This window comes from Conger conger, chromosome 1 (genome assembly GCF_963514075.1).
Source record: "Conger conger chromosome 1, fConCon1.1, whole genome shotgun sequence".
Classification (NCBI taxonomy): domain Eukaryota; kingdom Metazoa; phylum Chordata; class Actinopteri; order Anguilliformes; family Congridae; genus Conger; species Conger conger.
Window position 1 is genome coordinate 11,052,965 of NC_083760.1, and position 24,083 is coordinate 11,077,047.

A 24,083-nucleotide genomic window follows, 5' to 3' on the forward strand; every position below is an offset into this window, starting at 1 on the left:
CCAGTCTCATATGAATTGTACCTTATCTGCCGTGTTGGGTTCTTTGTTGTATTGCCTTGATATGGCACGGTTTTGTACGTCGTTTAAGAAAGAAGCGTCTGATAAATCAAATGTAATGTAACGTTGGAGAAACAGGAGGTGGGGCAGAGGGAGGCGTGACTCGTACCGAGACCATCTTGCCCTCGGAGGGCATGAAGGCGGGCCGGTTGCTGAGCCTCAGCTTGGTCTGCAGGGTGTTGAAGTTGATCTCCAGCTGGCACTTCTCCTGCACCTTGGGCGGCTTGTGCTGGCGCCGGTAGTCCCGGAAGTCCTCCAGCTTCTGCTGCATGGCCTGCATGGTGTTCTCCGGGGCCCGGTTCTCCAGCCAGGGGATGGTGCGCCGGATCCACTCCAGCAACTAAGGAAGGGGGGGGGGGGGGCGTGCGGAAGAACGCGAGAGGGATAGAGGGAGGAAATAACGAGGGGGACGAGGAGGGAGACGGACGAGGACGGGGTGTTGAAGGTGAGATTCCAAGGAAGGAAGTATAGAATGAGAGATAAATCATTAGTATTTGGCCAGTGTGTGTGTTAATGCTAAAGTTGTGCACTTCAGATATCATAAAAAAATCTCACTGGCACGATTTTGCTTGACATTGGTATGCTGCCACAAACTCAGGCCTAGTTTATTGACCACTTTGTGTGCTTATGCTAAAGTTGCGCACTTCGGATATCATCAAGATCTCACTGGCACGATTTCGCTTGACAGTGGTATGCTGCCACGAATTCAAGACTTGTTTATTGACCGGTATGTGAGCTTATGCTGAAGCTGTGTGCTTTAAATGTCATCCAGACCTCACTGATGCGGTTTCGCTTGACGCTGGTGCCATGCGACAAACTCGGGACTAGCCCATTGACCGGTATGTGTGCCTATGCTAAAGTTATGCGGTTGAAATGTCATCCAAACCTCACTGGCGTAGTCCCGCTTGACATTGGTGCGATGCGACAAACTCGGGACTAGTTCATAGCACAGAGCTCGCCACTCCTACGCACCTAATAAGCATCCCTGACAGCTTGAGTGAAAGGTGTCAGGTGGCCCTACACTCAAGGAGCAACAGGCCCTCGGGGTAGGAGATGGGAAGGGCTGGGCGAGGGGAAAGGGGGGGAGAGAGAGATAGAGACGGAAGGTAAAAATAGAGGGGTTCTGCTCACATCACTGGCCAGCTTTTCGTAGTCCTCCATCAGCTGCTCGTTCTCCTGATTGACAGCCAACACCTTGCAGATCCGGTTGGCCGCCGTCTCTGCCTGGAAAGCGAAGACAGGACCAACGCGTCTGAGTGACAGTTCCGCTGTCTCCAGGGGCGACAGTGCCACGCCTACGCTGTGCAAGCTCAACCCGACCACCTCAACCAGAACCAGAACCAACTGGCATCCCAGAGGGCCCAGATGTCTAACCACACTGGATCATAAACTTTTTAATATCGAGAACTGGATTAGACATTCAGTACCTTCCAGGGACCCATCAAATACACATGCTGGCATGGCCTAGTGGACCTCAAACTCATTCCAGGACCCAGCTCATTTAGTACGGGTGGAGGAAAAAGCAATATTGTGCTATTGTTTTTCTGTAATGTGCCTGAAACCATGTATGCAAGCTCTTGGTTTTCACCCAGATTCAACAATGCAGCAATTCCAAAATCTGAGGTGGGTGATACCATGTCAAACACCTTGGAGGGGGGGGGGGGGGGGGGAATCTTAATAACAGAAAAATCACTCTGACTTTGGACAAAAGGGATTTAAGGATAGCAGGAATGAAACACTATGGGAAAGGCACCGCCCAGCATTATAATTAATTGCTTTTTGATGAAGGGGATCCCGATGGGAGATGAGGCGGTCGCCGGGGAAGTCAAGGACACGACAGCCGCGCACCCCTCTCCAGGGCCGGACCAAGGGGGGCACCTTGCTTCCAGTGCTGCCAGCTTTTTATAGAACGGTAATGAGCTGGAGCGGCCTCTGGGTTTGGACCCGGCGGCCCGGGGAACGGGCACATTCGGGCTCAGCGAGCGACTCAGCGACCGGAGCCGAGCCGAGCGTCCGCTTTTCGCTTTTTTTCCCCCAAATGTGCCGTTTTTTATTTTTTTCCCCTGTTTTGAGCTCGCAGTGGGTGAAAAATTACCCGGCCGTGCCTCCAGAGAGTATACCCCGGGAGCGCTCGCCTGTCCCTGTAGCTTTCCCCCCAGCTCACGGCTCATTAAATAAAAATGAATGCGCAGGGTGAGAATGCACAGAATGTTCTTAGATACTTTAACCTTCAGAAGATCTAGCCCGAAATCAGAACCGTCAGACATCGGGTTTATTCCTAGTCAATGAATATTGTTGCGCGTGACAATATGAAAGGTCACATCTCCCTCACAGTCTAGACTTTTAAGATTTCATACAGAGTTCAGTGAGAGGGGATACAAGAAGAGTGAAATCATCTCAACCCAACAGACCCTGAAAGGTTTTGTGTTTTTTTTGTTGAAGGAAGAAAAACCTTCAAACTGTCAGTAGTGAAGCGGAGAAAGTGAAAATTGCGAACAGCAGAAACTCAAACAGTGTTAGTCCATAGCCAGCATGCAAAGATAGTTCATCATCATTTCTGTGTAATGTGGTTCTAATCACATAAATAAACACTAGAGGTCAGTCCGAATAAAACAATTTGACAAAACAATTTGACCTAGAGTAGCCGCAAATTATTTCCAGCCTGCGGCGATAACATCAATCTGAACCTCCTGTTTATGTGTATTCTGAGTGTGTATACATACATATGTCGGTGTGTGTGTGTGTGTGTGTGTATAGATATGGTACCTTTATATATAAAGCAATATGCATCATCAAAGTGTTGTACAGTGGTAGGTTAGGCAATGGTGGGTAGAATGGAACACTGAGCTGTTTAATGTTCCCCATTCCCTTCCTAATGTAGAGACGCAGAGAGCCGCAGTCTGTCAGGGACCCTGGCTAAGCCTGGCTGGGTCCATGATGGACAGAGCCCATCAGACAGACGCAGGGCTTTGGGGAAGCAGGGAGCTGCCTTATAAGGCCAGCCCTGATCCCCAGGAAACACTTCCATGAGCGCACACCACATCTATGCTGGGCTTGTTTATTGGAAGGCTTGACGGGCATTCTTTTAAAAGCATTTTCCCTATTCATCATTCAGGCCTGTCTAACGCCGGGCAGCCAAGAGGAGGCCCAGCCGAACCCAAGACTACGCTGGCGGAATCCAGCTGGCCCACACCCAGACCGGGGTAAAAAGCTGTGGTCAAAGCTTTAAAACCATTTCCTACGTTCGCAATGCGCTGTGGGTGAAACATTGTAGGCTGACCGGGGATGCTTGCTTTTTTTCCCCCCTCTCTCAAGCTTCAAATACTTGAAACGTGACCTGAGTAAGTTTCTATTGTGAGCAAGCAAACAAAAAAAACACTCTATCATCCTTATTATGACATCATTTCGATGATGCTACATTTGTACTATGTTGTAAAACTGCTATACGACCTATGACCTACAACCTGGACCTATGACATCATAAGGGAGAGCTGTGTCAGAATTATCCGGGTACATGTGAAGGCACCCTGTCTCTCTGTCTCAGAGCTCGCTCGCTTTCATCCCTGCTATGAGTCAGCCTCGCCAAGCTCATAAACGACACGCCAATCTTCCACCAGCTTCCAGCGCCCCAGGGGCTCAATTATTTCATTACCAAACGGATTTTAATAAAGCCCTCGCCCTAAGACTCTCATAACTGGGCGGATTTTTTAGCACGGATTCTGTCGCCTTAGCTCACTGCCGCACGCTCACCACCGCGCTTCTCGCCTCCTCAGGGAATACGCTGGATTCGGTTTTCAAAGCCCGCTGCATGAAACGGGCTCAAATATAAAACGTGTTTCGAGAGCAAGTGAGGGAACGTGTCTCCCAGCGCTAATGACTCCTAGCCTAAAACTAATTAGCAGAAACTTAGGCCACAGTTTTCATTAAGGGTACATGAATTGACATTAACTAATGTAGTGTATTAACATGAATTAATTGATGTCCAAATACATTACTTAAGCATTTTTTATGAGCTCGTGTATTTAATGACTAAATAATGTATTTGTTAAATGAATATTTATACATTAGCAAACCATAGGATGAACATTGTTGACCATTAACAAATACATTTACATTTTGTTTTTTTCCATGCCAATGGAAAAGACATTAACTCATGTAGTTGCTAAGATGATTTAATATTTACAAATACATGAACAAAGCTGTTCAGATTAACTTCTCAGGAGATAATTTGTTAACTTCATTAGTTACTGCCAATTCATGTAACCATATTGCAAAGTGTTACCAAAACTTGTATTGTATGTACTGTTGATGCACAAAGGTCTGTCTTAACAAGTGCTTTAGTCTTGTAATGAGACTTAAGATAAAAAAAAAATTATTAATTAAATCTCATGTAGAAACTGTGAAATGAGTCAAACGCTCTCACCCCATTGGCACTATTTTTGTTTCACTTAGCAAAAAAGTAAAAGAAATAAGATGTTAGGTCTAAGTATTAGACTAATATACTTGTTGAGACTGACTTATCTTTTGGTTCCTGCAGTGTAGCAGTGATTTTTCGTTACTCCACGGTGTCATTCTGAGGTTACCTTCCACCACAGCCGGGCTCAGGGCGTCGGCCTACATGTGAAAACCACGCTGTGGCAGGGCCGCTGCCGCCTTCTGATTGGCTGACGAGCTCGAGGGCCTGTTTCCCGTTACTCATTCCCGCGGCGGCGTTAAACTGGCGGGGACGAGAGGAAGGTTCTAGAGGAGGCTCACCTTCTGCTTCCCCGAGAAGGCGTGGTAGTAACACGACACATAGGTCATGACCGCTTTCTCGTCGGGCCTCAAGGTGCTAATGATGTCTGTCCCGGGCAGAGAGGGCAGGCGGGGAAGGGAGAGAGAGAGAGAGAGAGAGAGAGGGAGAGAGGGAGAGAGAAAAGGAGGAGAAGAAAAGTGCGTAAGGACAGAGGTCCAGCAGAGGGGCACGTGTGCCAGGGAGGAGGCAGTGGGCACGAGGGGTCTCCTGGGTAAAAACTGGGTGAGGGGCGAGGGGGAGGAGGGGATGGGGGAAATCGCTCCTCCCTCCAGTCGTAGAAGAGTGCGTTTGACACTGCATCCTCACAGGAAGTTAGGGTTTCACCCACATCCTGTGCAGCGAGAGGCCCCCCACCCCCGGTGCCCTTTACAATTATCAGCCGGCAAGTCTTCACCTTCGGTCGATCGCTCTGCCCAACTGCACAGCGCGATGCTCTTCTGCTCAAACTCGATTACGCCTCACATACGCTCCCTGCCTCACATACGCTCCCTGCCGCACGCACGCTCCCTGCTTCGCGTACGCTGACATTTTGAACTTGCGGGCAAACAAAGAAATAAATCAGGCGTCCCTCTGTCGTTCGATACGGTGCTGAATCTCACAGAGTGGAATAATCTTGAGCTTCTCGCAGGAGAAGAAAAGAGCACGGCGATGAACCGACTACGCACACCCACTACTGTGAACCTAAAGCTAGACAATACAATGGAAAAGAACAACTGATATCTTTTGTGTAAGATTACTAAATGTGCCAACTCGTATCACACCTAATTAAAAGTACTGTATATTCTTTAACCGCCAAGCTTCGAGCGACTATTCAGCCTACATGTAGCGGGTAGCTGCTTTCTAAGGATGAATTTGCAGGCCAAAAGAGCTTAAGCTAATCCAACTCTGGCAGTAACGTGCAGCGATACTGCATTAGCAATGTCGACCTTGCAGCTAGCGTAGCGTAGCGCCTACACGGCAACAGGAAAAGGAGTGGTAATGAGTAGACCTCCACCCACAGATTCCTACCTCTGTCGAAAAAATAAAATAAAAATCTCTGGTTCGTCTGACAGTGCTACTTTCACACAGCAGAAATAGCCCTTAACAAAAGATATCCCTCAACAAAAGGAAAAGACAAAGTTTTGGCGACCATCAGCAATGAGAATCAGAAGAATGGGCCAAAACGGGGGGGGGGCTGTAGTGGGGGGGGAGTTACTGGAGACCAGCTCGCACCCACTGCCTCGAGAGTGGCTTATTTCCCATCATGCAGTTGGCGGTGTGAACCATGCGGAGAGAGGAGGCGTGTGACCCCCCTGGGGGGGCGGAGCAGCACACTGCAGGGAGAGAACAGCACTGTTAGGAGAGAGAGGTGCAGTGACCACACGGGGGCCGCAGGGGGGGGGGGGGGGGGGTCGTGGGGGAGGGAGGAGAGGAGAGAGGTCCACCCTGGAATACCTTCTGGGCCCCAGAGAAGGCGTGGTAGAAGCTAGAGACGTAGGTCATGATGGCCTTCTCGTCCGGGCGGGCAGTGCCCACGATGTCTGTGGAGAGAGAGGGGTGCGGGGGGGGGGAGGGGCGGGCAGCCATGTTACACACGACTGACAAATGACAGGAAGAGTCACAACCGTATACACCTGGGGGAGCTATTCGCTCACGAGTCCGTCCGTCCGTCCGCTGCTGTTAAAAATGCAGCACAAGCAAACTCCGCCTGTGTTGGAACCATAAATTTGATCCACTATTTACTGCTTTGTACAAGCAACTAAAAATCCCAAATTAACAGAAACATCATTAAGACTGGGACACGAGCACCGAGTCCATCTGCCTAACTGCTGCACATTAAGTCCGTCGAGATATTTTATGTGTGAATTCTAAACTAGAAGGGAGAGTTTCTAGGAGATTGATGATGGGTGGCAATCCATCTGCTTTCTTTGTGATGTCTCTCTCACTTCATATCAATGACATTACACAGCGTTTAGGCATCCAGCAGCCACTCTTGTCCAGAGGGACTCTGGAAAAGTAGTGACAAAAAACCCCAAACATTCTTTAGGTTTGTTTTTAAACCCAAGAGTTTGACAGAACTGAGTTATACAATACTGAGGGAAAGGGGGTTATATAAAACATAATAAAAAATTTATATCCAACTCAGAAAAGTGTCATTTAGAGGAACTGCCAAAGGTTTGCCTCATTCTGATTCGATGAGCCAGTATATAACACAAAACTTCTGCAAACCACAAAACCAACTGAGGGACATAAAAACGCTTTATATCTGCTTTCCGAGTAGTGTTATGCATCTTCAGATCTTCCTCAAAAGTGCAGTTATCAGCCACGCCATCCCAATTGAGGGTTTAGTGACACGTCAGTGTCTGCAGACTGCACACCATATTTGGCCTGCTTCCTTTTCTGTTTATAGTCTACAGGCTGCTAGGTCCTCTTGGCTAGGTCTCCCATGAAAAGGCTATTTGAGCTCAAACAGACATCCTGGTAAAGCGAAAGTTGCATGGACAAAAAAAAAAACCCCAAAACATTCCGACAATTCCGACCGGATTTCCCCCCCCACCCCCCCTTCCCTCTCCCTTACCCTCTGCGTCCAGCATTTTGGGAATGTCCAGGTACTTCTCGGCCACATCGAAGGCTGTGTTCAGGTTGGTCATGGGGTCATCCTGAAGAGAGCGAGAGAGAGAACGTGCTGTGACACTGTCCGCTGTGTGTGACCTTTAACCCCAGCTGAATATGAGAACGGAGCATTACTGCCCCCCCCCCCCCCCCCCCCCCCCCCCCCCCCGAGCCCAGCAGCCTGGCAGGGACATGACCCCAGGAGAGGGGAACCTGCGATGGGGACAGAGCCTTACTCCATTTAGGAAATTCAGAGCATGTGACCCGTGCATTTGTCTGACTGAATGTTTCTGTCCATGGGTATGTGTGCTTGTCTATCTGTGGATGTGTGTGTCCATGTCTGTGTGTATTTCAGTGTATTTGAGCGTGTATGTGTATTTCAGTTGGTGTTCAGTGAGTGCGTGATTGTGTACATGTTTGTCCTGCATTTGTATCTGTATGTGGATGTGAGTTTGTGTGTGTGCAGTCTGTGTGTAAGTAACAGTATGTTTATAATTTGTATATGGATGCATGTGTGTGTTTGTGTATAGTGTGTGTGTGTATGTGTATGAACGCGTGTGTGTATGTGCGTGCGTATGTAGATGTGTGCGTGTGTGTATGTGTATGTATGCGTGTGTGTGTATGTGCGTGCGTATGTAGATGTGTGCGTGTGTGTATGTGTGTGTGTGTGTGTGTGTGTGCGTGACAACAGTATGTTTGCAGATCTCCAGCTGGCCTCTCGTGACATCACTTCCTCCTCCTCACTTCCTCCTCACCTTCCGCAGCTTCCCGTAGTCAATGAGCTCCGGGCGGTGTCTGTGGATGAGAGCGCAGAACCCCAGCCCGTCTTTCCAGCTGAGAGAGAAAGCGATGGGGGGAGAGAGAGAGAGGAACAGGGGGAGAGAGAGAGGAGAGGGATGGGGGAGAGAGGGGGAGAGGGAGGGGGGCAGAGAGAGAGGAGAGGGATGGGGGAAGAGAGAGAGAAGAGCAGACATGTTAATTCATATTAACGCACTGTAGTCCAAAGTGCAAGGCTTTCTCCCCCTGCACATTCACCCATCTCAAAACATCGGAATTAAAGGTTCCGCCCACTGTCCCCAGAAATGCAGCCTCTAAAAAGGTTTCCTCGCGGTCGTCAGGGAAATGCCTGCCTCAAACCCCTCCCCCCCTCTCCGAGAGCCACCGTTTCCTCAATGGGGTCAAAGGTCGGCCGTGTTTACGCACGAGCAGACAGGGGGTCTTAACTGAATCACGGTGTTAGCGGAGCGGCGAGCTCAGAAACACGCATCTGCAGGGGGCCGAGGCGAGGGAGGGAGCCTGGTTTCGTTAATAAACCAGACGAAACGAAGGCGGGGGGGCAAACGGCGGGCGCAGACGGACGGAAGACAGCGACCGTGGAGGGGGAGATGAGGGGGGGGGGGGCTCTGTTTTCACGCGTAGCCCAACACTGTTCGCAGCTGACCCCCCCCCCCCCCCCCCTCACCGTTAAAAAAATGAGAGCTATCTCCCAGACGCAGATCAAAGTCAGATCCCAGCGCTGGAGGGCTGCAGACAGGGTGAGCTCCAGCTCCCCCCGGCTGTGTGTGTGTGTTTCCACTGTCCCGGGATAACCCCTCCGAACGAGGGCCTCCGCCGCCGAGCGGAGGGAGCAGCAGGGCTGGCCGGCTTCACGTGTGGCTCTGCTTGTATGTACATTATAGTCACGCTCACATCTGTGCTGTCTTAACTCAAGTGTACACACACACTGAAGGCACTAACAGCGCCTAAAAAGGTGCAGAAGCTCGTCTCTGCGGTGGTACCCTAGAGGTACATAAAATTGTACCCCTAGCCAGTAATACCCTGCTCAAGCTAGGTTTTTGTTGATTGACCAGTTCTATATTGAACGTGGTTTGACCAACTCAAGCTATGTTTTGAAACAGCTGGTAGCTGGTTTTTCAAGCTGGCCATAGCTGGATTTTATACCAAGTCATACAACTAATTTGTAACCTTTTTTCGTTGTAAAACGGGGTACATTCGGGAAATTTGATCCTTGAAGAACAAAAATGTAGCTCCTGTTTTTTATGAGAGTGTACCGACTGCTGTGCAGCTGGAAACATGGCCAATATCGTACGAGTCTTACTGACGGGGGGGAACGAGACAGACCCACACAGGCACGCTCCGGTTCAGTCACGCAAACATGTGGCCTCACAAATTATTCAACTGTCTTGCACCTCCAGCTCATCTTTTCCGACTGACAAAAAAAAAAAAATCTGGTCTAAATTAGCCTGGATCCACTCGTCGTGTCTGAATCCGGCTGGGCTCTCTGGGTTCGGCTAGCTCCCCCTGAGCCTGCTGAGGTGAGTGCGGGATTCCTCACCTGATGTGGAAGTTCTGGATGTTGACGTTCTTGTAGGGAGCGGTCTTCCTCTGGCACCACAACAGCAGCCCCTCTTTGGCAGACGTCTCTGGAAACCAAAGGTCAAATGTCAAAGAGCGGGGAAGGCCCAGACAGGAAGGAATGGCGCGGCAGTTAAGCGAAATGTGTCAGCGACTTTGACGCTGTCCGTGTTATCTATAACTGTGAAGGCGTGAAACTCAAAGTGCTGCAAATGTGTTTATCTTGTGCGACTCCAGGGTAATTTGATGTCAGTGGGATGATAAGCCAGCATACACTCAGTGAGCACTTTATTAGGGAGATCTGTACACCAGCTTCTTAATGCAAATATTTAATTAGCCGATCATGTGGCAGCAACTAAATGCATAAAAGTATACAGACGTGGTAAAGAGGTTCAGCGATTTTTTATCAGACAAAAATGTCAGAACGGGGGAATAAATGTGATCTAAGTGTCTTTGACCGTGGAATGATTGTCGGTGCCAGACAGGGTGATTTGAGTATCTCAGAAACAGCCAACAGTTTACAGGTGTCCTCGGGGTCAGCGAGGCAGAGGAGAGCCCGGTACCTTCCACAGAGATATCCTGGATGGCAAAGCGGAGGATTATGGTCCAGATCATTCCGAGAGTCATCTTGGCATTTCCGTCGACGATCTCTGTGGGGGGAAAGGACCCGAATATCAGCCAGTTCATCCTGCCTACAACCCCTCTCCCCTCAGCCAGAGCAGGCAGCACCACCCTGCTTTAACCGATTCAATGAAGCCACTGGGCTTTTTTTTTATCCTCCGCCAGATATTTCCCACAACCCTTTGCCCCCACTTCAGCCAATAGCATAATTTATCACCTGCCCCAGTTTCGACAATAGAAATCTGCCTTTTCACGAAGCGCACATTAATTCAGGTTCCGTAGACTAGAGGAGGGCATGCCTCTGAGACCAGACACTGTTTACACTTTCCAGTCCAAACGGGGTGATTCCGCAATTACTTAACTAATTAAACATGGTGGCTGCACCCTGCAGAGCCGGATCAGTCTGAGAAGACTGTTTGTGTCTCAGAAACGCTGTGTCCCCAAGTGCAGATTCAAAGTGGAAAAACTAAAGAAGAAGAACACAGATGGGTCCAGTCCTCCTCATCTGCTCGCAATATGGCGGCAGCCCCTCCCCCTGGGATTAATTTTTTTTTTTCGCTCCAAAATTAATTATTCCTTTTTCTTACACTAATCACATAAGAGGCATGACCGGGGGAAGCACATAAACAGTTCAAGAGGGCTACAGGCCAATTTTCATGCAAACGCTGCACTCCTGTTTGAATCTGCATGATAATTCATGACATTAGCATCGGCTTCTTCCTTTGTGGAAAAAAAAAAAACCCCATATTAAGTTCTGGTTGTGAAATAACAACAAAAGAGGATGAAATATTTAAAAAGTGTCCAAAAAAATGATAATCAGATTTATGCAGAATCTGGTCGGTCTGATCGGATCCAATAATCTGGAGGCACGACTTAAATCCCTGTAATTCCAAAAACATCTTTACCCCCCAGTCCACCCAGCTCTCAGGCCTCTCTCCCTCTCTCTCTCTCCCTCCCTTCTTCTCTCTCTCTCCTCTCTCCCTCCCTCCCTCTCTCTGCCTCTCACTCTCTTTCTTTCTCTCCTCTCTCCCTCCCTCTCCCTCACTCTCTCTCTACCTCCCTCCCTCCCTCTCTCTCCCTGTCTCTCTCTCTCCCTCCCTCTCCCTCACTCTCTCTCTCCTCCTCTCTCTCTCTCCCTCTCTCTCCCTCTGCCTCTCACTCTCTTTCTTTCTTTCTTTCTCTTCTCTCTCCCTCCCTCTCTCTCTCCCTCCCTCCCTCTCTCCGCGCAGGGCAGCAGGACTGCTCGTCCAAAAGGGGATTCCAGCCAGCTAATCTGTCTGGAATGCAGTGCTGGCTTAGGGCCTATTATTCAGGCCTCCGTGTGGATTAACACGGAGAGGGCAGGAGAGGGGGGAGGGAGGGCGGGGCCGGGGGCGTAAGATAGGTCAGATCGATTGAAGCCCTCAGGCTGGGGTGTGCCTCTTTAGGCCAGCGTCTCCTGGGCCAGGTCCAGACCCAAGCTGATAAACTCTTACACGGGGAAGCGCGTTTTCGGGCCAAAAGGTTTAGACCTCGTTACGATGGTGTTCGGTCATTCGTTGTTGTTGTTGTATGGGGTTTCAGGTTAGGTTACGGTTGTGGTAATTTGTGGTTGGTTGATTTTTCAACGTCTAGTGCTTGATAACCTGAAAATAATATTCAAATCAATTCAATTCTTTTTGTGTTGTGTTTCTTACAGAATAATACTCTGAATGACTTCCCCGGAATATGCAAATCTATATTTAGGCATCGGCAGCATAATCCACTGTAGGTTCTGTTCATGGAGAGGCGTGCTGACGCCTTCAATGTAAATGGTGTCCTGTTTGAAGTGCAAAACCAAGCTAAGACTGGGTCTGAGAAATGCCTTCAAAACAAAAAAACGCATGTTGTCTGATGTACTGTATGGTATATTTTTAGGCAACTGGGTCATGGAGAAGTCATCACTACAGTAACATTTTGTTATTCTATTCTGCCGGCTTTTCCTATAATAGAAAAATATCTTCGCAGCTATTATGAGTAAACACTGTTTTCACTGACTAATTCTGATGGGCATGTGCATAGCCACATTGTAATTAGGTTTTTGTAATAGTTAACGTGTTTGTTTTTCATTTCCCCGCCTGTTTTTGTGCATTCCTGCTGATTGAAAAAGCTCTTCTAAACTTTGCACATATGTTCTTTGGCAGCCATTTTCCGTGTTGTCACAAAACACTCTCCACTTCACTTGATCGACTATTAATTGACTTCATCTGATGTCTATTTCTGGAGGTCTGCTGCGAACGCCCTGGCATAGGCTAATCACTGCGCTCTCTGCAGCAGATCTCTGATGACAGCGTCGAGCCTTCGCCCGACACGGACGCAGCCCGCATTGATCCATCCGCAAACTTCCGTGACATTAAAGGAGGCTGCCAGCGGTCAGTGGGAGGGAGTTAACGGGGAATGTTTTTAAACAGAGAGAACTCCGCCCGCTCCGCCCGTTCCCCACCGGGACGTCCCAGAACAGGGTCGGCCCGTATAAATCCTGTAGACTTCAGAACCACGGGGCCCCCTGACAGACCATCACTGGAGACACTGAATGAATGTCTGTGTCAGTCTGTCTGTCTGCACTGCTCTGGACCCGACATCCTGTCTAGTGTAGACGGCCCTGTTCCTCAAATCACGGTCCTCCAAGGCCGAGAACTGCTGGTTTTCCACCCTCCCTTTACCCGGGAGTCAGGTGTGAGGACAGTCTGGCCAATCAGCGGCACTAACTGCTCAGTTAAACACCTGGGAGGAAAGAAAACCAGGGCTGGATTTGAGGATCCCTGTTCCACAGAGCTCTGGGGCACAGGAGAGATGCCCATCTAACCTGCACAGCTCATATTAGTCAACGGCCATCCATGTTCGTCGTAGAAATATCTTTTGTTTTCACTCAAATTAAACAGCCAAAGCTGCTATGCAAACAATGTTTTATCACTTTGGACGCTTCAGGTTTTTTTAAAGAGGAAGCTTGAGATTAATGGCTTGAGCTGCAGCTGTTGGACAAACATTGTGAAATTCCAGAAGAAAACACTAAAGACGCTGCCACAAACCGTGATGCAGACGTCGAACACACAGAGCGTTTTAAAGAAAACACCCACGGGGGATGCGTTACATGGATCGGGGGCTTAAATTCCTTCTTAAATATTTTTGCCCAGATATGGGCTGAAATTTTAACATGCTGAAATGTATCGTGTTACAAAATACAACATTCCACCAAAAATACATCTACAAAAAAAAATTAAAATATGAAAATGGCGAAGTCAAATACATATCACATATTGAATTCATACAAATACGTATTTCAAATACATGAACGTTTGAAATACTGCCGGTTCCTACATGCAAGCAAATATCCATGGACAGACGCACACACACAGACAGACACAGAAACACACACGCAGCCAAGCGCACAGAGCAACACACGCACAGTAAAAACCAGGAGAGGAGCTGTTTACAGTGGCTGCCTGGGGTTGTTTACCATGGCAAAGAGAAGCTGTTTTCTTCCCGAGCTGCAGGTAAGAGCGAGAGAAAGCCCGGAGTTATTTATGCTGAACAGTGAACAGCGTCAGCCCCCGGGGAGAGCCCTCCTGAAACTGCAGCGCCCGGCTCGTCTCCGTGCGGTACCCCTGAACCCCTGAACCCCAGTGGCACTGGCCCCCCCTGGAATCTGATTGGCCACCCCTGGTGCCCCCCCCTACCAGAACCGGAATATGATAGGCCATTGTACGCAGCAAACAATATATATGGTAAGCCTTGATGGCTGGCCCCCCCTCCTCTGGGTCTGTGCCCCAGCCTGGCCCCCCCCCATTCAAAATGCTCTAGACACACCCCTGCCGCCAACTACAGACCGTACTCTACATCTGCGTCAACACCACCGCAGTCACAACCAATTAGACCACGCGGTTTATTAACCGAATCGTCTAACTGGGATCGATCCCCCCGCGCGGCGGAACGTGAAAAGCCGCGACCTTCGCGCGTGCCTCAAAGCCGACCGAAAATTCCCACCATGCACCGGGCTCACCTTCCGCCCCAATGGACACCAGCTTGACCCCTTTGCTGGCGATGAAGTCCAGGGCCTTGTTGACGTTGGAGATCTTGTGTACCCGCATCTTGCCACGCTCCGGTTTGGCCAAACGCTCCCCTGGACGAAGGAACAGGAAGTGTCAGGACACACACACACACGCCACTGTGTTTCCCCACAGCTGCCCAAGGCTCAACACTGATGAAGTCAGCACGGTTGAAACAGCCACACTTATTTCACATGCTGCCAGGATAATAACAAGTGTATTTGTCAGTGCTGGGTTTCTGTTTTTGGCTTGTATATTTATGAACCGGGTATACATGCTGTATTTTAATTAACCCACTCCAGAATTTTTATTTCTCATTTTAACAACCATTTGTCTTTAATCCACTATTCGGAAAACTCCATATTATAACAGTAATATGTCTAGACATTACATTTAATTACTTCTGTTACACAGATGCTCTTATCCAGAGCAGCTTATACTACACAAGAGAAATGCACAAATGCATTGACTAGAGTTGTACTAGGGGCAGGCTAACAGCATTCCCTGACTGGCACTGATAAACCCAGACTCTCTTTAAAGGAGATGTCTGCACGTCTTTGCCTTTCTGTGAATGCGACATCACAGAAAATCTTTTTGGGGGTTGAGGGGGTGCTTAACAGGGACAGGAACAGACAGAGACAGAGACAGAGACAGAGACAGAGACAGACGGGGGGACAGGGGGGTGAGGTGGGGCGTGCTCACCCGAGATGACCTCCAGCAGCAGCATGAGTTTTAGGCCGTCTCGAAAGTCCTCCTCGATGTTCTCAATCTGCGTGCCGGCCTTCCTGAGGTGGGAGTTGCACCATGCTGTGAACGTCTGTGAGACACAGAGAGAGAGAGAGAGTGTGTGAGAGAGAGACAGAGAGAGGGAGGGGGAGAGAGAGACAGAGAGAGGGAGGGAGAGAGAGGGAGGGAGAGAGAGAAAGAGACAGGGAGAGCGAGGCAGAGAAAAAGAGACAGGGAGAGAGACAGAGACAGAGAGAGAGATAGAGAAACAGAGAGACAGAGAGAGAGAGAGACAGAGCGAGAGATAGAGTGAAAGAGACAGGGAGAGACAGAGAGGAAGAGAGAGAGACAGAGAGAGACAGAGAGAGAGATAGAGTGAAAGAGACAGGGAAAGACAGGGAGGAAGAGAGCGAGACAGGGAGAGAGAGAGAGACGGCGCTGAGACACACATTCCTCAGGCCCGGCGGGGAGAGGGCGGGCCGGGGCCTAGCGGAACGCGGTTACCATGGCGCCCCGTCAGCGACGGCGCATTGGTGGTGGCCGTGGGGCCCGGGGATCCTCAGACGCGGCCGGCATGCTAACGACGCGATGAGAACCAGCTGCGCCCGGAGGATTCGGGAGTCAAACGGGAGCGAGAACGTGAGCGGAGGGGGGAGGGGGGGGGGGGGGGGGGGACGACCCGCCCGGCACCCCCACGGCGAGGGCCTTTTACGAGGCCTGCGCTAATTGCACACATGGCGTGGCGTCTCGCGGCGTGTTTCCACTCCACGCTGAAAGGAGCTCCTCACCGCCCGTACGGCCGGAGGGGCTCTGAGACGCCTTAATGAATCCCAGCCCCCCTCGCCCCGCCACTGCCCCCCACAATCCGCTCCAGAGCTTAGGGCGGGGCGGGCGGCTTTGAAGCCGGGAGCCTGGGGGGGGCGGGGGAGGGCGGAGGTCACCGCGGCCAGGAGAGAGGCTAGGCTAGGCTAGGCTACGCTAACCCGGCTCCTGCTTCTGGCTACTGTTCCTGTGGGCCTGCGGTCAGCTGCTGTCGGATCCCAGAGGCACTGCAGCGCCCTGTGGTGAATGCAATAGCTGAGTCACTACTTGCGTGGGGGTTACACTGTCGGTTCAGATATGGGCGTCTAGTCTGGGAGGGAGCCAGGGGGGCTGAGACAGTTTCCCCAGACAAAGCTTCCTCTGAGGAGTAATAAACCTAACTTTGCTGACCTTATTTGGGAATCGGGAGGGTGTGAGAAGTGATGATTTGCTAATGCTTAATGTAAACATGACAGATATGCTATGAATGTTATAAATGCTCAGAGGGACAGACCCTCTGTGGAACTCGTGCATATTTGCTGGATGAACTGACTCCCCTTCAGTAGGACAAAGAACACGCTTATTATTCACAGTTTTTGCCTTGTACCCTTTTAAAAAAACATCTGAACAGCAGTGTTACAGGTGTACAGTATTACAGGTGTACAGTGTTACAGATGAGTAGTGTACAGTGAGCAGTGTTCAGGTAAACAGCAATGTACAGGTGAGCAGTGTTGGGGTAAACAGCAGTGTACAGGTGAGCAGTGTTGGGGTAAACAGCAGTGTACAGGTGAGCAGTGTTGGGGTAAACAGCAGTGCACAGGTGAGCAGTGTTGGGGTAAACAGCAGGTGAGCAGTAGATATTCAGCATTCAGTCCGTCAGCAGCGGTACGTTACAGCGTATCGTTCTCTAATCCACCCGGCGTGGCCGTGTCTCAGATCCCACCCCAGCCTCTCTCAGGGCCTCAGTCCCGGAGCACCACTTCAGCCAGACGCCAGGCTGCAAGCGGGCCCTTAATCCCCAAATCCCTCACTGAGGCGCGAATCCCAGCGCACTCACCGCGCTTCAGCTGACTGAGCACTGACCTAGCCGTGATGAGCCTCCCCGTCAGCAACACTTCCCGTTCCACGAACATAAAGACACTCGGTGAGTCACACGCGCTGTCCTATGGTGAGTCGCTTGCATCACCGCTAAACCCCCGCCCACCCCCCCCCCCCGCACGACCTGCTGACCTGGTCATTGTTCACAGGGCGGGGGGACCGCTCTGTCCCACGGCGCCCCGCCCCGCCCCGCGAAACAGTCTGACTACCTGTGTGTCATCTCGTGTGTCACATCCGTGGGAAGACCACCCCTCCGTCCGTCAAACGGCAGCAGGGCTGAGGCCGGAGGCCGTGTTCTGCAGCAACCTGCCCGGATTCCATTCCCCGAGCCGGGAGGGAGGGCTGCGCTGTTCAGACATATTCACACACGACGTCTGAAACGGCCTAACCCAAACCCAACATCACCCCCAGTGACGACAGAAGTGAGCTCATTTCGCGCACTAAGAACACGCGCAGCACGGCGATGCTGTGAGCGGAACTCACGCGGCGGTGCGGGGTAAAGGTCGGTTTATATCCAGCGACAGAGAGTCGCTGTGATTGACGGCGTGCAACGGATGTCGCTGGTCGGCTGGAGCGCGTTTACACTTTCTGCTGAGGACAGCGGCCGCGGTCTATATCGGGCCACGACAGAACGTTCATGAACGCTACGCGATTTCAGTTTGTATATTCAGACTCTGAACTGGCCTTAATGGTTTGGGAACTGCGCTTGTAACTCCTTGTAACAGCTGAGGTACAGCCGAGGCATTGCTTTCGCGTTGCTTTCGCTTAACCTGAATGCTCCAGTTGATCCCCAGCTGTATAGAAGGATTGTATGTAAAAAGTACCACGCCAGGGTTCAAATAGTATTTGTTCTGGATTCAAATACATTTCTGTGCTCTATTGATCATGCCTGGTGTATTTCAGCATGTAAGTAGATGGGTGGGGTTTACACTTTTGCGATTATTTCATTTGTTCCAATACACCAGGCAAACTTAGTCAAACGCAGAGAAGGATTTGAATCCAAAACAAACACTAACTGTCTGAGCCCAGGTCTGAAATGTACACGTGTGTCAGTCAGGATTAAAGCGTCTGCTGAACGCTCGAATGTAAAAGGTAAACGCGTTTACGATGCTTCAGGTGAACTTGTCAGGGCCACTGCTGTACCATGTTAACTCCAAGGTCCCGTCGCCCTGAGCAGAAACATTCCAGCCTGCATAGCTGAGCTGCCTGTGGCCTGACAGCTTACAGGAGAGATTGCCATCAGACCGTTAGACTTCCCCCCTCCGGTCCGCGTGCTGCTGAGCAGCTCACGGCCGAGGCTGTGTGAGCAGGGTTTGCTGGGAGAGCTCAAGGTCGTTAAAGCGTTGTTCTGGCTCCCCCACCCCATCGCGGTCTCTGAGAACGCCACTTAGCGGGGCCTGCGTGCGGAACTCGCAGGGGAACTCGGAGGGGAACTCTCAGACAATGTTCGGTCTCGCCAGACTGGGCTCCGCCAACGAGGGAGACTAACAGCACGGAGACGGGGTTAATAACCGCTGCAGCCACAACCTGGCAACCATCCACCTCTTCTCTCCCTCTCCTCCGTCCACCTTCCTCTCTCCACTCTTCCACTTTCTCCCTTCCAGTCTCCCACTCCCCATCGCCCTCTCTCTCCCTCTCTCCATCTCTCGCCCTCCCTCTCTCTCCCTCTCCCTCTCTCTGCTTCCCTCTCCCTCCCTCTTCCTCTCTCCCCTCTCCCCCACTTACAAAACATTTCCTGCTGCTGCTCCAACTCCATATTAGTACAAATTCAACTCTTTAATTTAAATTGTCCTACTTACAAAAAACTAGAGACACTCTTCCAACCTAACTCTCTCTCTCTCGCTCTCTCACACACACACACACAGACACACAGACAGACAGACAAACACACATTGGGAAGAGAGGATGCTGTTATTGGCAGACAGTCTGACACAGGAAAGCACTTTTCAACACTGTAGCCAATTCCTCAAGCGCTCTTCCAGGGTCTCATACTGCGAAGGACTGCCTCATTTAAACACACACACGCACACACACACACACACACACATGCACATGCACAATCACACACGCACAGGCGTACACACACATACATACGTACACGCAAACACTCACCTACACACACACACACAAACACACACGCACAGGCACAATCACACACGCACAGGCGTACACACATACATATGTACACACGTGCACACACAAATTCACACACACATACACACACACACACACTCAGAGACACTAAAATAATTAGAGCATTTCCTGCGGTGTGATGGAGCTAACGAGGAGGAAGGCACATCTGCCGGAGGTGGAGAGCACAGGAACGACAAACAGCAGAGCCGGCAGATCCTCCATGTCAGCCCTTCCCAGAACTCACGCCGAGCCCTCAGAAACACGAACGAAGAGCGTGTCAGAGGAAGAGCGAGCTGCGTTCACTTCAACCGCAGCCAAGAGTCACGGGGTTACACAAGCAAACAGCGGAGATGATTCTCACTGCCAGGAACGCCACAGTCCTCCGGAGATATGAAATACAACCACAGTCCTACCGAGTTATGAACTACAACCGCAGTCCTACCGAGTTATGAACTACAACAACAGTCCTACCAATTTATGAACTACAACATCCAAAGTCCTCCATAGTTATGAACTTAAACCACTGCTCTACCGCATCATGAACTACAACAGTCCAACCAAGTTATGAACTACAACATCCATAATCCTACCATGTTATGAACTACAACCAGTCCTACATAGTTATGAACTACAACACAACCATCCCTCAGCAAAGGAACGATCCCTGACAAAGCTAGAAAAGGTAGAGCAAAGCTAATGCAATGCTGTGGAGGTAACTACATGAGGATCAGGAGTGAAGTGGGTATTACAGAAGCTGTTCTAGCGTGCCCCTGCCTGCACGCTCATAGTTTACATAGTTTAATTGGCATCTCTCCTCTCAGCTGGCAGAGTGAGGTACCAGTGTTTACACCAGAGAGCAGCAGAATCCCTCCTATCAAGGGATGTTCAAGGGATGCTTAAGAAAATGTTCAAAAAGAATAGTAATTATTATTATTATTAAACCTTTATTTGATTACATTGAGATTAAAACCTCTTGTGGCCAAAGCAATATAAAACAGCATAAAAAACAGCAAAAATAACAACAATAAAACAAAAAACATGATAAAATACACCAACAATTCCACTGTCAAAGTCACTTAGATCACATTTCTTCGCCATTCTGACATTCGGTCTAAAAAATAGCTGAACCTCTTGACCCTGTCTGCATGCTTTTATGCATTTTGTTGCTGCCACATGATTGGCTGATTAAATATTTGCCTTAACAAGCTGGCGTACAGCTCTTCCTCATAAAGTGTATGTGAGCGAGGTTTAAACACAGACAATGAAGGGCCAGTATCAGACACTCTGTCTTTGCTCTGTGTCAACGCTAATACCAGCAGTGATTCCCAAGCATCTGGAAACGTTTATCAAAACTATCTGTTTACACAAGTAACTTAATACAGCAAAACAACACAAATGTGCATGCACACAAAATAACGGGAATACGCAAACACAGGCACACACAAAACCACACACACACACACACACATTTCCTTTCTCTTCTGCTAAATTGTCCAGCTAACAGAAATGAGTGGAGGATTTGGCTGCAGTGTGAGCAGCGGTGGAGCAGCGGTGAAGCAGCGGTGGATCAGCGGTGGATCAGCGGTGAAGCAGCGGTGGAGCAGCGGTGAAGCAGCGGTGAAGCAGCGGTGGAGCAGCGGTGGAAAATGTGTGTGTCCAGCACACCTTCCCTCAGAGTGACACACGGACAGAGCGCAGCCACACACACTCTCACAAATAAAGCCACAGCGGGGGCACGCTTCTGTTCGACAACGATCACATTTCCCAAAATGTACCCTGAAAGTACGGTACTGCTCTCTTTGGGTACAAGTGAGTATTCTTTTTCTTTGCAAAAAGTTACAAATTAATTCATAATTGGGTACTAGGGGTACGTTTATGCACCTACAGGGCACCGCCCCAGTGACAAGCATTTGTGCCTTTATTTCGGAGAGTACAGAAGACCCCAGCATGGCACTCGGACACCCCTGACACACAGACAGCCAATCAGGGCCTGTAGCCGGGCACAGCCCAGCCCCAGCTGCCAGCCCAGAGCCAGAGAGGATGCTGGGGCCTGTAATTCATCACCTCTCCTCCTCCTTCCTCCACAGACCATGGGGAACATCAGCCTGCCCCGACACTGCTGAACCCACCGTGCAGATGTGCGTGTGTGTGTGTGGAGCATATCTGTGTGTGTGTGAGGAGCATGTGTGTGTGTGTTTGTATGTGTGTGTGTGTGTGTGTGTGTGCGTGGAGCATATCTCTATGTGTGTGTGAGGAGCATGTGTGTCTGTGTGTGTGTGTGTGTGTGTGTGTGGAGCATATCTGTGTGTGTGTGAGGAGCATGTGTGTGTGTGTGTGTGTGTATGTGTGTGTGTGTGTGTGTGTGTGTGCGTGGAGCATATCTGTGTGTGTGTGTGAGGAGCATGTGTGTCCGTGTGTGTGTGTGTGTGGAGCATATCTGTGTGTGTGAGGAGCATGTGTGTGTGTGTGTATGAGTGTGTGCATGCAGCATGTGTGTGTGTATCTGTGTGTGTGAGGAGCATGCGTATGTTTGTGCTTGTGTGGAGCTTGTCTGTGTGTGTGTGTGTGTGTGTGTGTGTGAGGAGCATGTGTGTGTATGTGTGTGCAGCATGACAGTGTGCGTGTGTCTGTGTGTGTGTGTGTGTGTGCAGCATGCTTGTGCTTGTGTGTGTGTCTATGCTGGTGGTTTAGACAGCTTCTGCCTGAGAGAGCGGGGGAGTAGAGGATGGGGAGAAAGAGAGAGAGAGAGGAGGAGGAGGAGGAAGGGCTTTTGCTGTTCTGATGACAGTGTGCTGAGAACTGTGTTTCAGAAGCCCTTGCTATTACAACATCCACGCGTAATCCCTCCTGAGTCAGTCACACACTCAAGCCATTGTTGTGGGTTCAGTACATTCACACATTACAAATATGCAAACTCTACTGCCGCTATCGATGCGAGATCTGCACACACACGCTGGGACCGTGGGCCCTGAGTCAGCAAGAACAGAACACACACACACGCACGCACACAACGCACGCCCACACACACAAGACGCACACACTCAATCCTGGGCACCATGCAAAGCTGCACGCTCCGTGCCGAATCAAAAATTACTCCAGTTCTAACAAAAACGAGCACGCAGGGACAAATGAGCTCCTAAGAACCTCGGGAGACGCTAATTTATTCTGTGCGTGCGTCCGAGGAGAGGGACAGGCGTGCTGGCCCGGAGAGGGAGTGCTGAAGCGCTTGGAACAGCCTGCGCGCTGTGGAGAGCCTGCCTGCCAACGAAGACCGCCCCCTCCGCGAAAATGCTGCAGAGAGCCGCGCGAGCGGCGCCGGGGTTGCCATGGAAACCGCAAAAGTTGAAAAACCTACAAACCGGCCTCATTGCGCCGCATCTGTCAAAACCCAAAAACCCACGCCTTTTTTTCCGCTCGCTCCTTCTCCTTTTTACCCCCGCGAACGAAAAAAAAAACTCGCACTCCCAGCATTCATAGCCAACGCATTTCACCCTTTATGGTGGTAACTTCCAGCACCCAGCAAGCTGAGTTTCTGCCCTGGAAACCGCACACGCCCCCCCCCCGTTCTCCCGAGAGAACGCGTTTCAACAATCAGCACAGCTGACTCAATCTATATGACTACCTCCGTATCAGCGGCCAAGTATGCGAAAACAATACGCCAGAAAACTGCTCTTTCGCTGCTGTTTTATTTCATTCGGAATAAAAATGACGAACAGGAAGGGAAAAACATTTGCTTAATTTCAACTGGGCGGCAAAAAGCAGGCCCATAGCTGTTGGTGGAAAGAGACGTACTGCACCCTGTTGGCTTGCGTCTGACTTCATATCTGGCAGCGTAGGGTAATGGTCTGGGTGCTGGGCTTGCAAAACCTGGGTTATGTGGGTTCAGGTCCCAGTTGGCTCTCTGCCATCGCACCCTTGAGCATGGTACTTACACCGAATTGCTTTAGCAAAATATTCAGCAGTATAAACGGACGGTATGCGAAAAAAAGTAATCTGCGTAAGTTGTTCTGGATAAAAGCGTCTGCTACAAATGCCTAAAATATAAAATTTAACAATGTTTTTTGTGGTGTTCTCACCTACCATTAATACTGTGCTATGTGTAGGCTACTATCCTCGCCAAGGGTTTACAATCCCCGGCCTGGCAGCCAGCGCGGCGTTTTCTCCCCGATGCCCTTCCTGTTTGGTTTCTCTTCGAGTCGCCTCATGGCTGGGTTTTTATTCTGCTCTGCTAAAGATCCGTCTGTAGCTGGGATGAAGGTCCAGCGCCCAAAAGCCCAGCTGATTAACAAATGAGATGCGGATGCCGCAGTGGTCGGAAGTCTCGTTAATTTCCTGAGAATTTCGTACTTAAGTGCTTATGGACCAACCCATGGGCCAGAACAGAAATTTCCACATAAAATTCTAGTGAGACAGAATATTGGTTTGGTTACAGTGCAACATTCCTGTAATTGTTCACTGCAAAAATAAGTTTTCAGAAGTCTCTAGTGAGACTTAAAATCCGTTTTTCTCTCAAGCAGAAAACATTAGCTTGTTTCAAGGTAGTATTTGCTTGGCAAGTTACATTTTTTTACCCCATTTGCAAATTTTGAAATTAGTCAAAACTGTCCCACCTAATTGGCACTAGTTTAGTTTTATTTCGTAAAAAAGTGATAGAAATAACATTTTAAGTCTAAATATAAGACTAAACTATTTGTTGATATGTACTTTTTTTTGCAGTGTTAATTTGATGCTCTTACAGATTTCTTGTGTAAAAATAAACTACAGCAAATAACTCCCAGAGTACTACGCCTAAACACAGAGGCCTTTTGCGACCAATAAAGTCTTTCAGCTGTGAACCTTTG

At 49.8% G+C, this 24,083-nt stretch overlaps 1 protein-coding gene across 5 annotated transcripts in view; it reads right to left on the reverse strand.

Annotated features, from left to right (window-relative positions):
• actn1 (actinin, alpha 1) overlaps positions 1-24,083 on the reverse strand; it is a 50,771-nt gene that overhangs the window by 9,861 nt on the left and 16,827 nt on the right. For 3 of the 5 annotated variants that reach the window (XM_061242694.1, XM_061242679.1, XM_061242703.1), the window contains exons 2-10: positions 15,187-15,301; positions 14,439-14,558; positions 10,363-10,449; positions 9,780-9,867; positions 8,200-8,278; positions 7,410-7,491; positions 6,287-6,372; positions 1,189-1,281; positions 167-397 (exon numbers count right to left, since the gene is read on the reverse strand). In XM_061242694.1, coding sequence (XP_061098678.1) covers positions 167-397; positions 1,189-1,281; positions 6,287-6,372; positions 7,410-7,491; positions 8,200-8,278; positions 9,780-9,867; positions 10,363-10,449; positions 14,439-14,558; positions 15,187-15,301 — 981 coding nt within the window. Of the gene's footprint in view, positions 1-166; positions 398-1,188; positions 1,282-4,812; positions 4,899-6,286; positions 6,373-7,409; positions 7,492-8,199; positions 8,279-9,779; positions 9,868-10,362; positions 10,450-14,438; positions 14,559-15,186; positions 15,302-24,083 lie in introns of all 5 variants that reach the window. The other 2 variants (XM_061242696.1, XM_061242688.1) reach the window with 1 other exon arrangement.